Below are 16,564 nucleotides of genomic sequence, written 5' to 3'. Positions count from 1 at the left end.
GGTCTTTCCAGGGAGAGACATTTACTGGATTCCAGAACAGGTGACACAGAGTATTTGTAAATATTACAATGAACAGAAGTCCTCAGAGTCCCATTCATCATTCATACTACAGCAAGCATAGAGATGTTACGCCATCCAGCATATCTCCAATCTATCATATGCACCTACGTAGCTTCCATGCATGCAATAATGTGTTTGACAATCTAGACCTGGGCTTCAGCAATGAATAATATAACGGCTCAAGCTTCTCTCTGAAATATCACTGAGAAAAGCTGAAAAAGGTTTCTGATTGGTTGACTAAACACATTTGATCTCAACATGAAAAGGTCCTACTTGCAATTACCAGAAATAACAATGAAGGTAACTGTTTACCAAGTTACCCTGTGAATGTCATTTAGCATGAATACCCCTCAAGTCTAATTACCATCATTAAATACTTCTTGTATGGTCAAATAACATTCTTTATCAGACCTCCAGGTCACTCATGGCATTGGCCATTCTATAGACCTCCAGGTCACTCATGGCATTGGCCATTCTATAGACCTCCAGTTCACTCATGGCATTGGCCATTCTATAGACCTCCAGGTCACTCATGGCATTGGCCATTCTATAGACCTCCAGGTTACCCATTGGCCATTCTCTATACCTACTGGTCACTCTCTTGGCATTGGCCATTCTATAGACTTCTTGGTCACATTCCTGGCATTGGCCATTCTATAGACATCAAGGTCATTCTCCTGGCATTGGCCATTCTATAGATCTCAAGGTCACTCTCCTGACATTGGCCATTCTATAGAGCTCTTAGTCACTCTCCTGGCATTGGCCATTCTAAAGACCTCTTAGTCACTCTCCTGGCTTTGGCCATTCTATAGACCTCTTGGCCACATTTCTGGCATTGGCCATTCAATAAACATTAAGGTCACTCTCCTGGCATTGGGCATTCTATAGACCTCCAGGTCACTCTCCTGGCATTGGGCATTCTATAGACCTCCAGGTAACTCATGGTATTGGCCATTCAATAAACATTAAGGTCACTCTCCTGGCATTGGGCATTCTATAGACCTCCAGGTCACTCTCCTGGCATTGGCCATTCTATAGACCTCCAGGTCACTCTCCTGGCATTGGCCATTCTATAGACCTCCAGGTTACTCTCCTGGCACTGGCCATTCTATAAACCTTTCAGTTTACCCATTGGCCATTCTATAGACCTCCCGGTCACTCTTTAGACCTTCTGTTCATTTTCCTGGCTTTGGACAGTCTATAGACCTCCTGGTTACTCTCCTGGCATTAGCTATTCTATAGATATCCTGGTCATTATCCTGGCTTTGGCCATGCTATAGACATTCAGGTCACTCTCCTGGTATTGGCCATTCTATAGACCTCCAGGTCACTCTCCTGGCATTTGCCATTCTATAGACCTTTGATTCTCTCTCCTAGCATTGGTCATTCTATAGACTTCCTGGTCACATTCCTGGCATTGGCCATGCTATGGACATTCAGGTCACTCTCCTGGCACTGACCATTCTATAGACCTCCAGGTCACATTCCTGGTATTGGCCATGCTATAGACCTCCAGGTTGCTCTCCTGGCACTGGCCATTCTATAGACCTTCCAGTTTACCTATTGGCCATTCTTTAGACCTCCTAGTCACTCTCCTGGCATTGCCCATTCTATAGACCTTCAGGTCAGTCTCTTGGAATTGGCCATTCTATAGATATCCTGGTCACTCTCCTGGAATTGGCCATTCTATAGATATCCTGGTCATTCTCCTGGCTTTGGCCATGCTATAGACATTCAGGTCACTTTCCTGGTATTGGCCATTCTATAGATCTCCAGGTAACTCTCTTGGCATTTGCCATTCTATAGACCTTTGGGTCTCTCTCCTAGCATTGGTCATTCTATAGATCTTCCAGTTTATCCATTAGCCATTCTATTGACCTCCTGGTCACTCTCCTGGAATTGGCCATTCTATAGACCTCCTGGTCACTCTCCTGGCATTGGCCATCCTATAGACCTCCAGGTCACTCTTGTAGCATTTGCAGTGCATCTGTGTCCATGAAGTTTACGGAACTTTGCCTCTTCCGGTGGGTTTTACGATGAGTAAAGGTTGGGTTGTCTTGTTGAGAAATGTAGAAATGTTTGTGCAGCACGAGTCTGATAGGATCTTAGCACCTCGCCTTGGAATATTAGGCAACATACCTTCCTGTGCTTTACGACATCCTATTTCCCAGCAGATTGCATGCTGGGTGTAGACTGTGTTGTGTTTTTCTGTCCATTCACTGCCAGACGGATCTACTGGAGGACAAATATGAACTTCTATTTCTGGGTCCTTATTGTGGGTGTGATTGGTAAGTCTCCAACTCTAGAAGGCAATGGGAGCCTGCTGGCATAGTTATGTGAGCTTCCATTGCTGACTTGTTTCTGAAGCTGCATCATCCATGACTGCCCTTCCATGCTTGGTATGGAACAAGCATGACCATACCAGCTGTGGAGATACAAAGCTGTCCTCATTGTGGGTCACACTGTAGTGAAACGAGGATATTGATGACAGCTCTGGGCTGTGTGCCCTCAAAAACAAGTCAGCAGTATAACAATAGCATTTCTCTTGTGCTCTGTAGATCATAAAATGTTCTGATATGAAATAATTTTCACTGTTATTATTAATACTTTGTCCCGTCCCAATGAGGCTCATTTTCTGCAACCTCTTTGCAGCCACATCCTGTGATGGCTGCAATGCATTTCTCGGTGGGTTTCCTGATGGTGACAACAGTGTATCATGTCTGTATAATGTGTGCTGATATGGTTGATTGTTGATTGAATGCCTACACCTTCACCCCTCAGATCACCCCAACTCCTGCACCTTCACCCCTCAGATCACCCAAATCCTGCACCTTCACCGCTCAGATCACCCCAACTCCTACACCTTCACCCCTCAGATCACCCCAACTCCTGCACCTTCACCCCTCAGATCACCCAAATCCTGCACCTTCACCGCTCAGATCACCCCAACTCCTACACCTTCACCGCTCAGATCACGCCAACTCCTACACCTTCACCCCTCATATCACCCCAAATTCTACACCTCCACCCCTCATATAACCCTAACTCCTGCACCTTCACCCCTAAGATCACCCCAAATTCTGCACCTTCACCCCAACTCCTGCACCTTCATCCATAAGATCACCCCAAATCCTACACCTTCACAACTTAGAATACCCCAACTCCTGCACCTTCTCCCCTCAGATCACCCCAAATTCTGCACCTTCACACCTCAGATCAACCCGATTCCAGCACCTTCACCCCTCAGATCATCCCAATTACAGCACCTGCACCCCTCAGATCACTCCAAACCTTGTACCTTCATGCCTCAGATCACCCCATATCCTGTACCTTCACACCTCAGATCACCCCAATTACAGCACCTTCACACCTCAGATCACCCCAAGTCCCACCTTCACACTTCAGATCACCACAATTCCAGCACCTTCACCCCTCAGATCACCACAACTCCTGCACCTTCACTCCTCAGATTACCCTAAATCCTGCACCCTCACAACTCAGATCACCCCAAATCCAGCACCTTCACTCCTCAGATTACCCCAGTTACAGCACCTTAACACCTCAGATCACCCCAATTCCCACCTTCATACTTCAGATCACCTCAAGTTCTACATCTTTACACTTCAGAGCACCCCAGATCCTGCACATTCACACCTCAGATCACCCCAATTCCTGAACCTTCACACCTCAGATCACCCCAATACCAGCACCTTCACCCCTCAGATCACCACAAATCATACACCTTCACACTTCAGATAACTCCAGTTCCTACATCTTCACCCCTCAGATCAAATGTCTGCACCTTGTCCCTTCAGATCACCCCAATTTCTGTACTTTCACACCTCAGATTGCCCCAAATCCTACACCCTTACCCCTCAGATCACCCCAAATCCTTCACTTTTACACTTCAGATCACCCCAATTCCAGCACCTTCACACCTCAGATCATCCCAATTTCAGCACCTTCACCCCTTAGATCACCACAAATCCTACGTATTTACACCTCAGATAACTCCAATTCCTACATCTTCACACCTCAGATTGCGCCAAATCCTACACCTTCACCCCTCAGATCACCCCTATTCCTGCACCCCTAATATCACCCCAATTCCTACACCTTCACACCTCAGATTGCACCAAATCCTACACCTTCACCCCTCAGATCACCCCTATTCCTGCACCCCTAATATCACCCCAATTCCTGCACCTTCACACCTCAGAACAGAATGGGAACAGAAAGCATCACACTGTATTCTATAAATGTTCAGCAGTATTTTTATTTTTAAAGCAGCACTATAGTCGTGTTGGGGCTTACCCTTAGATGTACCTATAGGAGGAAGTTCAGCACACAGCGAATGGCATATGGCAACCAACCATAGGATTGGATGACATATATGGATGGGGATTGGGTGGCATATACACTCACCGGCCTCTTTATTAGGTCCACCTGTTCAATTGCTTCGTAACACAAATTGCTTATCAGCCAATCACATGGCAGCAACTCAATGCGTTTAGGCATCTGGTGAATACAACTTGCTGAAGTTCAAACCGAGCATCAGAATGGGGAAGAAAGGGGACTGAAGTGACTTTGAACATGGCATGGTTGTTGGTGCCAGACGAGCTGGTCTAAGGATTTAAAAAATTGTTCATCTCCTGGGATTTTCACGCACAACCATCTCTAGGGATTACAGAGAATGGTCCGAAAAAGAGAAAATATCCAGTGAGTGGCAGTTGTGTGGAGGAAAATGCCATGTTGATGTCAGAGGTCACAGGAGAATGGGCAGACTGGTTGGAGATGACAGAAAGGCAACAGTAACTCCAATAACCCCTCGTTACATCCAAGGTATGCAGAATCCCATCTCTGAACGCACAACACATCCAACCTTGAAACAGATGGGCTACAGCAGCAGAAGACCACACCGGGTGCCACTCCTGTCAGCTAAGAACAGGAAACAGAGGCTACAATTCACACGGCTCACCAAAATTGGACAATAGAAGATTGGAAAAACATTGCCTGGTCTGATGAGTCTGGATTCAGCTGTGACATTGAGATGGGTAGGGTAAGAATTTGGTGTAAACAACCTGAAAGCATGGACCAATCCTGCCTTGTATCAACGGTTTCAGCTGGTGGTGGGGGTGTCATAGTGTGGTGGATCCATCCTGCCTTGTATCAATGGTTCAGGCTGGCGGTGGTGGTGTCATGGTGTGGGGGATCCATCCTGCCTTGTATCAATGGTTCAGGCTGGCGGTGGTGGTGTCATGGTGTGGGGGATCCATCCTGCCTTGTATCAATGGTTCAGGCTGGTGATGTCATGGTGTGGGGGATCCATCCTGCCTTGTATCAATGGTTCAGGCTGGTGATGTCATGGTGTGGGGGATCCATCCTGCCTTGTATCAATGGTTCAGGCTGGTGGTGGTGGTGTCATGGTGTGGAGGATCCATCCTGCCTTGTATCAATGGTTCAGGCTGGCGGTGGTGGTGTCATGGTGTGGGGGATCCATCCTGCCTTGTATCAATGGTTCAGGCTGGTGATGTTATGGTGTGGGGGATCCATCCTGCCTTGTATCAATGGTTCAGGCTGGTGATGTCATGGTGTGGGGGATCCATCCTGCCTTGTATCAATGGTTCAGGCTGGTGGTGGTGGTGTCATGGTGTGGAGGATCCATCCTGCCTTGTATCAATGGTTCAGGCTGGTGGTGGTGGTGTCATGGTGTGGGGGATCCATCCTGCCTTGTATCAATGGTTCAGGCTGGTGATGTCATGGTGTGGGGGATCCATCCTGCCTTGTATCAATGGTTCAGGCTGGTGGTGTCATGGTGGCACACTTTTGGCCCCTTAGCACCATTTGAGCATCGTGTAAATGCCACAGTCTACCTGACTATTATTGCTGACCATGTCCACCCCTTTATGACTCCAGTGTCCCCATCTTCTGATGGCTCCTTCCAGCAGGATAATGCACCATGTCACAAAACTCCAATCATCTCCAACATAACAATGAGGTCACTGCACTCCAATGGCCTCCACAGTCACCAGATCTCCATCCAATGGAGCACCTTTGGGATGTGGTGGAAGGGAAGATTCACATCATGGATGTGCAGCCAACAAATCTTTAGCAACTACATGATGCTATCATGTCAATATGGAGCAAAATCTCTGAGGAACATTTCCAACACCTTGTGGGATCTCTGCCACCAAGAATGAAGGCAAAAGGGGGTCCAACTCGGGACTAGCAAGGTGGACCTAATAAATTGGCCGGTGAGTGTACAGTATGTGTACGTGAATTGAAAGACATAAATATATATGGATGGCGACTGAAGGGCATTTATATTGTAACGTATAAGACATGGCTGGATCTAAGGGGGTGCAGTGAAGGGCAGTGCCCCCTCCCCTCAAATCTCAGGTTTACCCCCATAATGTCAAATGCCTCCTCACCTACACCCTAGATACTGCGCCCGGCCACTGATCTTCTTCTTCTCATAGGCTGGGACAAGGGTGGGGCAGAGAGGGCACGTGTCCCAGACGCAGCTGGTGCAATGTGAAATGCAGGGCCAATAGCATCACTAGCGCTGGGCATCCAGACTCCTCCCTGCGATCGCTGGCACCTACATCATCCCTTCCTGACTGTCACACTGGTCCCCAGAGCCAGAGAAGCTTCCCCTAGGCCCCTCCTTGACTCTTCTGACAGAACACGAAGAGGACGAACATCTTTTGTCCCGGCATTGAGCTGTGCTGTATACAGTCTGAGGTCTAGACATGTGCGGTTCGTTTCATTCTGAATCTAAATCCGGACAAATTATTCATTATTCAGAAATTCGGATCTATCTGGATTTCTGATTTTTAATAGTCATGAATCCGAAATGACACATTTCTAATTGAATTCGACTAAAATTTAAATCAATTTTGAAAATGAAAAGAACAGAATAGAACATAAAAGAATAGAATACACTAGAATAGAAATTAATAGAATAGAAAATAAAAGAATAGAATACAATATAAAATAATAGCTTAGAACAAAATAGAATAGAAAAGAATAGAGAAAACAATAGAGAATAATTCAGTAGAATAGAACAGAATAGGATAACATAAACAATAGAATAGATTACAATATAAAAGAACAGAAGAGAATAGAATAGAAAAAGAAAAGAATAGAATAAAACAAAAACAATATAACTGTCTTCCAAAATTCATATTTTGAATAGAGGAAATTCAAATTCAAATAGAATAGATTACAATACAACAAAATAGAAAATAATAGAATAGAAAAAAAACAATAGAATAAAATAAAATAGAATATAACTGTCTTCGGAAATTCAAATTTTTGAATATCATAAATTAGAATAGAAACAAATAGAATAGAGAAAACAATGGAGTATAATTCAACAGAATAGAAAAGAGTAGATTAGACTAGAATAGAAAATAATAGAACAAATTAGAATAGAAAATAATAGAATAGATTAAAAAAGAATAGATGAGAAGAGAATAGAACAGAAAAAACAATAGAATTGAACTTTCTTCTGAAATTTACATTTCGAATAGCATAAATTAGAATAGAAAAGTATAGGATACAATAGCGAAAACAATAGAATTAGAATTGAATAGAATTAGAATTGACTAGAATAAAAAATAATAGAATAGATTAGAATAGAAAACAAATTGAATAGAATAAAACAAAAACAATATAACTGTCTTACGAATTTTGAAAAGAGGAAGTTCGAATTTGAATAGAATAGATTAGAATACAATAGAATAGAAATGAAAAGAATAAAACAGAAAAAAAACAGAATAGAATAAAATAGACTATATAACTTTCTTTTCAAATTCAAATTTAGAATAGCATAAATTAGAAGAGAATAGTATAGAATTCAATAGAACAGGATAGACTAACATAGAACCAATATCACTGTCTTCTGAACCTTGAATTTTGAATAGAATACCTTTGAAAGCCAATTCGATTTGAACGCCGGATCGAATTTTCCAAACTGAATTCAAATCAAATGAAATTCCAACATGAATAAACAAAACAATTTCTGAAAACGAATTAAACGAATTTAATAAAATAAAACGATTTAAACAATGAAATGAAACAAATATTTTGGATTTGCACATGTCTAGGTCTGTATTTGGAGGGAATGGCGGTGGACTTGGATCAATGGGAGTGTAGTGACCATAAAAGGGAGAAGGCACGGATGGATGGATGAGGAGAAGAATGATGAACGAGGGAGGATGTAGCACGGATGGATGGATGAGGAGAAGAATGATGAACGAGGGAGGATGTAGCACGGATGGATGGATGAAGAGAAGAATGATGAACGAGGGAGGATGTAGCATGGATGGATGGATAAGGAGAAGAATGATGACAGAGGGAGGAGGTAGCATGGATGGATGGATGAGGAGAAGAATGATGAACGAGGGAGGATGTAGCATGGATGGATGAGGAGAAGAATGATGAACGAGGGAGGATGTAGCATGGATGGATGAGGAGAAGAATGATGAATGAGGGAGGATGTAGCACGGATGGATGAGGAGAAGAATGATGAACGAGGGAGGATGTAGCACGGATGGATGAGGAGAAGAATGATGAACGAGGGAGGATGTAGCACGGATGGATGAGGAGAAGAATGATGACAGAGGGAGGATGTAGCACAGATGGATGGATGAGGAGAAGAATGATGAACGAGGGAGGATGTAGCACGGATGGATGGATGAGGAGAAGAATGATGAACGAGGGAGGATGTAGCACGGATGGATGAGGAGAAGAATGATGAACGAGGGAGGAGGTAGCACGGATGGATGGATGAGGAGAAGAATGATGAATGAGGGAGGATGTAGCACGGATGGATGAGGAGAAGAATGATGAACGAGGGAGGATGTAGCACGGATGGATGGATGAGGAGAAGAATGATGACAGAGGGAGGATGTAGCACGGATGGATGGATGAGGAGAAGAATGATGAACGAGGGAGGATGTAGCACGGATGGATGGATGAGGAGAAGAATGATGACAGAGGGAGGATGTAGCACGGATGGATGGATGAGGAGAAGAATGATGAACGAGGGAGGATGTAGCACGGATGGATGGATGAGGAGAAGAATGATGAACGAGGGAGGATGTAGCACGGATGGATGGATGAGGAGAAGAATGATGAACGAGGGAGGATGTAGCACGGATGGATGGATGAGGAGAAGAATGATGAACGAGGGAGGATGTAGCATGGATGGATGGATGAGGAGAAGAATGATGAACGAGGGAGGATGTAGCATGGATGGATGGATAAGGAGAAGAATGATGACAGAGGGAGGAGGTAGCATGGATGGATGGATGAGGAGAAGAATGATGAACGAGGGAGGATGTAGCATGGATGGATGAGGAGAAGAATGATGAATGAGGGAGGATGTAGCACGGATGGATGAGGAGAAGAATGATGAACGAGGGAGGATGTAGCACGGATGGATGAGGAGAAGAATGATGAACGAGGGAGGATGTAGCATGGATGGATGAGGAGAAGAATGATGAATGAGGGAGGATGTAGCACGGATGGATGAGGAGAAGAATGATGACAGAGGGAGGATGTAGCACAGATGGATGGATGAGGAGAAGAATGATGAACGAGGGAGGATGTAGCACGGATGGATGGATGAGGAGAAGAATGATGAACAAGGGAGGATGTAGCACGGATGGATGAGGAGAAGAATGATGAACGAGGGAGGAGGTAGCACGGATGGATGGATGAGGAGAAGAATGATGAACGAGGGAGGATGTAGCACGGATGGATGGATGAGGAGAAGAATGATGAACGAGGGAGGATGTAGCACGGATGGATGGATGAGGAGAAGAATGATGAACGAGGGAGGATGTAGCACAGATGGATGGATGAGGAGAAGAATGATGAACGAGGGAGGATGTAGCACGGATGGATGGATGAGGAGAAGAATGATGAACGAGGGAGGATGTAGCACGGATGGATGGATGAGGAGAAGAATGATGAACGAGGGAGGATGTAGCACGGATGGATGGATGAGGAGAAGAATGATGAACGAGGGAGGATGTAGCACGGATGGATGGATAAGGAGAAGAATGATGAACGAGGGAGGATGTAGCACGGATGGATGGATGAGGAGAAGAATGATGAACGAGGGAGGATGTAGCACGGATGGATGGATGAGGAGAAGAATGATGAACGAGGGAGGATGTAGCACGGATGGATGGATGAGGAGAAGAATGATGAACGAGGGAGGATGTAGCACGGATGGATGGATAAGGAGAAGAATGATGACAGAGGGAGGAGGTAGCACGGATGGATGGATGAGGAGAAGAATGATGAACGAGGGAGGATGTAGCATGGATGGATGAGGAGAAGAATGATGAACGAGGGAGGATGTAGCATGGATGGATGAGGAGAAGAATGATGAACGAGGGAGGATGTAGCACGGATGGATGGATGAGGAGAAGAATGATGAACGAGGGAGGATGTAGCACGGATGGATGAGGAGAAGAATGATGAACGAGGGAGGATGTAGCACGGATGGATGAGGAGAAGAATGATGAACGAGGGAGGAGGTAGCACGGATGGATGGATGAGGAGAAGAATGATGAATGAGGGAGGATGTAGCACGGATGGATGAGGAGAAGAATGATGAACGAGGGAGGATGTAGCACGGATGGATGGATGAGGAGAAGAATGATGACAGAGGGAGGATGTAGCACGGATGGATGGATGAGGAGAAGAATGATGAACGAGGGAGGATGTAGCACGGATGGATGGATGAGGAGAAGAATGATGACAGAGGGAGGATGTAGCACGGATGGATGGATGAGGAGAAGAATGATGAACGAGGGAGGATGTAGCATGGACGGATGGATGAGGAGAAGAATGATGAATGAGGGAGGATGTAGCACAGATGGATGGATGAGGAGAAGAATGATGAACGAGGGAGGATGTAGCACGGATGGATGGATGAGGAGAAGAATGATGAACGAGGGAGGATGTAGCACGGATGGATGAGGAGAAGAATGATGAACGAGGGAGGAGGTAGCACGGATGGATGGATGAGGAGAAGAATGATGAATGAGGGAGGATGTAGCACGGATGGATGAGGAGAAGAATGATGAACGAGGGAGGATGTAGCACGGATGGATGGATGAGGAGAAGAATGATGACAGAGGGAGGATGTAGCACGGATGGATGGATGAGGAGAAGAATGATGAACGAGGGAGGATGTAGCACGGATGGATGGATGAGGAGAAGAATGATGACAGAGGGAGGATGTAGCACGGATGGATGGATGAGGAGAAGAATGATGAACGAGGGAGGATGTAGCACGGATGGATGGATGAGGAGAAGAATGATGAACGAGGGAGGATGTAGCACGGATGGATGGATGAGGAGAAGAATGATGAACGAGGGAGGATGTAGCACGGATGGATGGATGAGGAGAAGAATGATGAACGAGGGAGGATGTAGCATGGATGGATGGATGAGGAGAAGAATGATGAACGAGGGAGGATGTAGCATGGATGGATGGATAAGGAGAAGAATGATGACAGAGGGAGGAGGTAGCATGGATGGATGGATGAGGAGAAGAATGATGAACGAGGGAGGATGTAGCATGGATGGATGAGGAGAAGAATGATGAATGAGGGAGGATGTAGCACGGATGGATGAGGAGAAGAATGATGAACGAGGGAGGATGTAGCACGGATGGATGAGGAGAAGAATGATGAACGAGGGAGGATGTAGCATGGATGGATGAGGAGAAGAATGATGAATGAGGGAGGATGTAGCACGGATGGATGAGGAGAAGAATGATGACAGAGGGAGGATGTAGCACAGATGGATGGATGAGGAGAAGAATGATGAACGAGGGAGGATGTAGCACGGATGGATGGATGAGGAGAAGAATGATGAACAAGGGAGGATGTAGCACGGATGGATGAGGAGAAGAATGATGAACGAGGGAGGAGGTAGCACGGATGGATGGATGAGGAGAAGAATGATGAACGAGGGAGGATGTAGCACGGATGGATGAGGAGAAGAATGATGAATGAGGGAGGATGTAGCACGGATGGATGAGGAGAAGAATGATGAACAAGGGAGGATGTAGCACGGATGGATGGATGAGGAGAAGAATGATGAACGAGGGAGGATGTAGCACGGATGGATGGATGAGGAGAAGAATGATGAACGAGGGAGGATGTAGCATGGATGGATGGATGAGGAGAAGAATGATGAACGAGGGAGGATGTAGCATGGATGGATGGATAAGGAGAAGAATGATGACAGAGGGAGGAGGTAGCATGGATGGATGGATGAGGAGAAGAATGATGAACGAGGGAGGATGTAGCATGGATGGATGAGGAGAAGAATGATGAATGAGGGAGGATGTAGCACGGATGGATGAGGAGAAGAATGATGAACGAGGGAGGATGTAGCACGGATGGATGAGGAGAAGAATGATGAACGAGGGAGGATGTAGCACGGATGGATGAGGAGAAGAATGATGAATGAGGGAGGATGTAGAATGGATGGATGAGGAGAAGAATGATGAATGAGGGAGGATGTAGCATGGATGGATGAGGAGAAGAATGATGACAGAGGGAGGATGTAGCACGGATGGATGAGGAGAAGAATGATGACAGAGGGAGGATGTAGCACAGATGGATGGATGAGGAGAAGAATGATGAACGAGGGAGGATGTAGCACGGATGGATGGATGAGGAGAAGAATGATGAACAAGGGAGGATGTAGCACGGATGGATGAGGAGAAGAATGATGAACGAGGGAGGAGGTAGCACGGATGGATGGATGAGGAGAAGAATGATGAATGAGGGAGGATGTAGCACGGATGGATGAGGAGAAGAATGATGAATGAGGGAGGATGTAGCACGGATGGATGAGGAGAAGAATGATGAACAAGGGAGGATGTAGCACGGATGGATGGATGAGGAGAAGAATGATGAACGAGGGAGGATGTAGCACAGATGGATGGATGAGGAGAAGAATGATGAATCAGGGAGGATGTAGCACGGATGGATGGATGAGGAGAAGAATGATGAACGAGGGAGGATGTAGCACGGATGGATGAGGAGAAGAATGATGAATGAGGGAGGATGTAGCATGGACGGATGGATGAGGAGAAGAATGATGAACGAGGGAGGATGTAGCATGGAAGGATGGATGAGGAGAAGAATGATGAATGAGGGAGGATGTAGCATGGACGGATGGATGAGGAGAAGAATGATGAATGAGGGAGGATGTAGCACGGATGGATGGATGAGGAGAAGAATGATGAACGAGGGAGGATGTAGCACGGATGGATGGATGAGGAGAAGAATGATGAACGAGGGAGGATGTAGCACGGATGGATGGATAAGGAGAAGAATGATGACAGAGGGAGGATGTAGCATGGATGGATGGATGAGGAGAAGAATGATGAACGAGGGAGGATGTAGCACGGATGGATGAGGAGAAGAATGATGAATGAGGGAGGATGTAGCACGGATGGATGAGGAGAAGAATGATGAACGAGGGAGGATGTAGCACGGATGGATGAGGAGAAGAATGATGAACGAGGGAGGATGTAGCACGGATGGATGAGGAGAAGAATGATGACAGAGGGAGGATGTAGCATGGATGGATGAGGAGAAGAATGATGAACGAGGGAGGATGTAGCACGGATGGATGGATGAGGAGAAGAATGATGAACGAGGGAGGATGTAGCACAGATGGATGGATGAGGAGAAGAATGATGAACGAGGGAGGATGTAGCACGGATGGATGGATGAGGAGAAGAATGATGAACGAGGGAGGATGTAGCACGGATGGATGAGGAGAAGAATGATGAACGAGGGAGGAGGTAGCACGGATGGATGGATGAGGAGAAGAATGATGAATGAGGGAGGATGTAGCACGGATGGATGAGGAGAAGAATGATGAACGAGGGAGGATGTAGCACGGATGGATGGATGAGGAGAAGAATGATGACAGAGGGAGGATGTAGCACAGATGGATGGATGAGGAGAAGAATGATGAACGAGGGAGGATGTAGCACGGATGGATGGATGAGGAGAAGAATGATGACAGAGGGAGGATGTAGCACGGATGGATGGATGAGGAGAAGAATGATGAACGAGGGAGGATGTAGCACGGATGGATGGATGAGGAGAAGAATGATGAATGAGGGAGGATGTAGCACGGATGGATGGATGAGGAGAAGAATGATGAACGAGGGAGGATGTAGCACGGATGGATGAGGAGAAGAATGATGAACGAGGGAGGATGTAGCACGGATGGATGGATGAGGAGAAGAATGATGAACGAGGGAGGATGTAGCACGGATGGATGTATGAGGAGAAGAATGATGAACGAGGGAGGATGTAGCACGGATGGATGAGGAGAAGAATGATGACAGAGGGAGGATGTAGCACAGATGGATGGATGAGGAGAAGAATGATGAACGAGGGAGGATGTAGCACGGATGGATGGATGAGGAGAAGAATGATGAACGAGGGAGGATGTAGCACGGATGGATGGATGAGGAGAAGAATGATGAACGAGGGAGGATGTAGCACAGATGGATGGATGAGGAGAAGAATGATGAACGAGGGAGGATGTAGCACGGATGGATGGATGAGGAGAAGAATGATGAACGAGGGAGGATGTAGCACGGATGGATGGATGAGGAGAAGAATGATGAACGAGGGAGGATGTAGCACGGATGGATGGATGAGGAGAAGAATGATGAACGAGGGAGGATGTAGCACGGATGGATGGATAAGGAGAAGAATGATGAACGAGGGAGGATGTAGCACGGATGGATGGATGAGGAGAAGAATGATGAACGAGGGAGGATGTAGCACGGATGGATGGATGAGGAGAAGAATGATGAACGAGGGAGGATGTAGCACGGATGGATGGATGAGGAGAAGAATGATGAACGAGGGAGGATGTAGCACGGATGGATGGATAAGGAGAAGAATGATGACAGAGGGAGGAGGTAGCACGGATGGATGGATGAGGAGAAGAATGATGAACGAGGGAGGATGTAGCATGGATGGATGAGGAGAAGAATGATGAACGAGGGAGGATGTAGCATGGATGGATGAGGAGAAGAATGATGAACGAGGGAGGATGTAGCACGGATGGATGGATGAGGAGAAGAATGATGAACGAGGGAGGATGTAGCACGGATGGATGAGGAGAAGAATGATGAACGAGGGAGGATGTAGCACGGATGGATGGATGAGGAGAAGAATGATGAATGAAGGAGGATGTAGCACGGATGGATGGATAAGGAGAAGAATGATGACAGAGGGAGGAGGTAGCATGGATGGATGAGGAGAAGAATGATGAACGAGGGAGGATGTAGCACGGATGGATGAGGAGAAGAATGATGACAGAGGGAGGATGTAGCACGGATGGATGAGGAGAAGAATGATGAACGAGGGAGGATGTAGCATGGATGGATGGATAAGGAGAAGAATGATGAACGAGGGAGGATGTAGCACAGATGGATGAGGAGAAGAATGATGAACGAGGGAGGATGTAGCACGGATGGATGAGGAGAAGAATGATGAACGAGGGAGGATGTAGCACGGATGGATGAGGAGAAGAATGATGACAGAGGGAGGATGTAGCACAGATGGATGGATGAGGAGAAGAATGATGAACGAGGGAGGATGTAGCACGGATGGATGGATGAGGAGAAGAATGATGAACGAGGGAGGATGTAGCACGGATGGATGAGGAGAAGAATGATGAACGAGGGAGGAGGTAGCACGGATGGATGGATGAGGAGAAGAATGATGAATGAGGGAGGATGTAGCACGGATGGATGAGGAGAAGAATGATGAACGAGGGAGGATGTAGCACGGATGGATGGATGAGGAGAAGAATGATGACAGAGGGAGGATGTAGCACAGATGGATGGATGAGGAGAAGAATGATGAACGAGGGAGGATGTAGCACGGATGGATGGATGAGGAGAAGAATGATGAACGAGGGAGGATGTAGCACGGATGGATGGATGAGGAGAAGAATGATGAACGAGGGAGGATGTAGCACGGATGGATGGATGAGGAGAAGAATGATGAACGAGGGAGGATGTAGCAAGGATGGATGAGGAGAAGAATGATGAATGAGGGAGGATGTAGCACGGATGGATGAGGAGAAGAATGATGAACGAGGGAGGATGTAGCACGGATGGATGAGGAGAAGAATGATGAACGAGGGAGGATGTAGCACGGATGGATGAGGAGAAGAATGATGAATGAGGGAGGATGTAGCACAGATGGATGGATGAGGAGAAGAATGATGAACGAGGGAGGATGTAGCACGGATGGATGGATGAGGAGAAGAATGATGAACGAGGGAGGATGTAGCACGGATGGATGAGGAGAAGAATGATGAACGAGGGAGGAGGTAGCACGGATGGATGGATAAGGAGAAGAATGATGAATGAGGGAGGATGTAGCACGGATGGATGAGGAGAAGAATGATGAACGAGGGA

At 46.3% G+C, this 16,564-nt stretch overlaps 1 protein-coding gene across 1 annotated transcript in view; it reads left to right on the top strand.

The window, feature by feature from the left end:
* Positions 1-2,243: 2,243 nt before the first annotated feature.
* Positions 2,244-16,564, top strand: part of LOC149427769 (uncharacterized) — a 47,169-nt gene continuing 32,848 nt past the window's right edge. Inside the window, exon 1 of the mRNA XM_089667689.1 lies at positions 2,244-2,348. Coding sequence (XP_089523815.1) covers positions 2,309-2,348 — 40 coding nt within the window. The 5' untranslated portion in view covers positions 2,244-2,308. The remainder of the gene's footprint in view (positions 2,349-16,564) is intronic.

Source organism: Staurois parvus, unplaced genomic scaffold (assembly GCF_062004578.1).
Source record: "Staurois parvus isolate SC_StPar_1 unplaced genomic scaffold, SC_StPar_1.0 ptg003506l, whole genome shotgun sequence".
Lineage (NCBI taxonomy): Eukaryota > Metazoa > Chordata > Amphibia > Anura > Ranidae > Staurois > Staurois parvus.
Note: the sequence above shows the minus strand (reverse complement) of the source record. Positions and strands in the feature narration are given on the sequence as shown.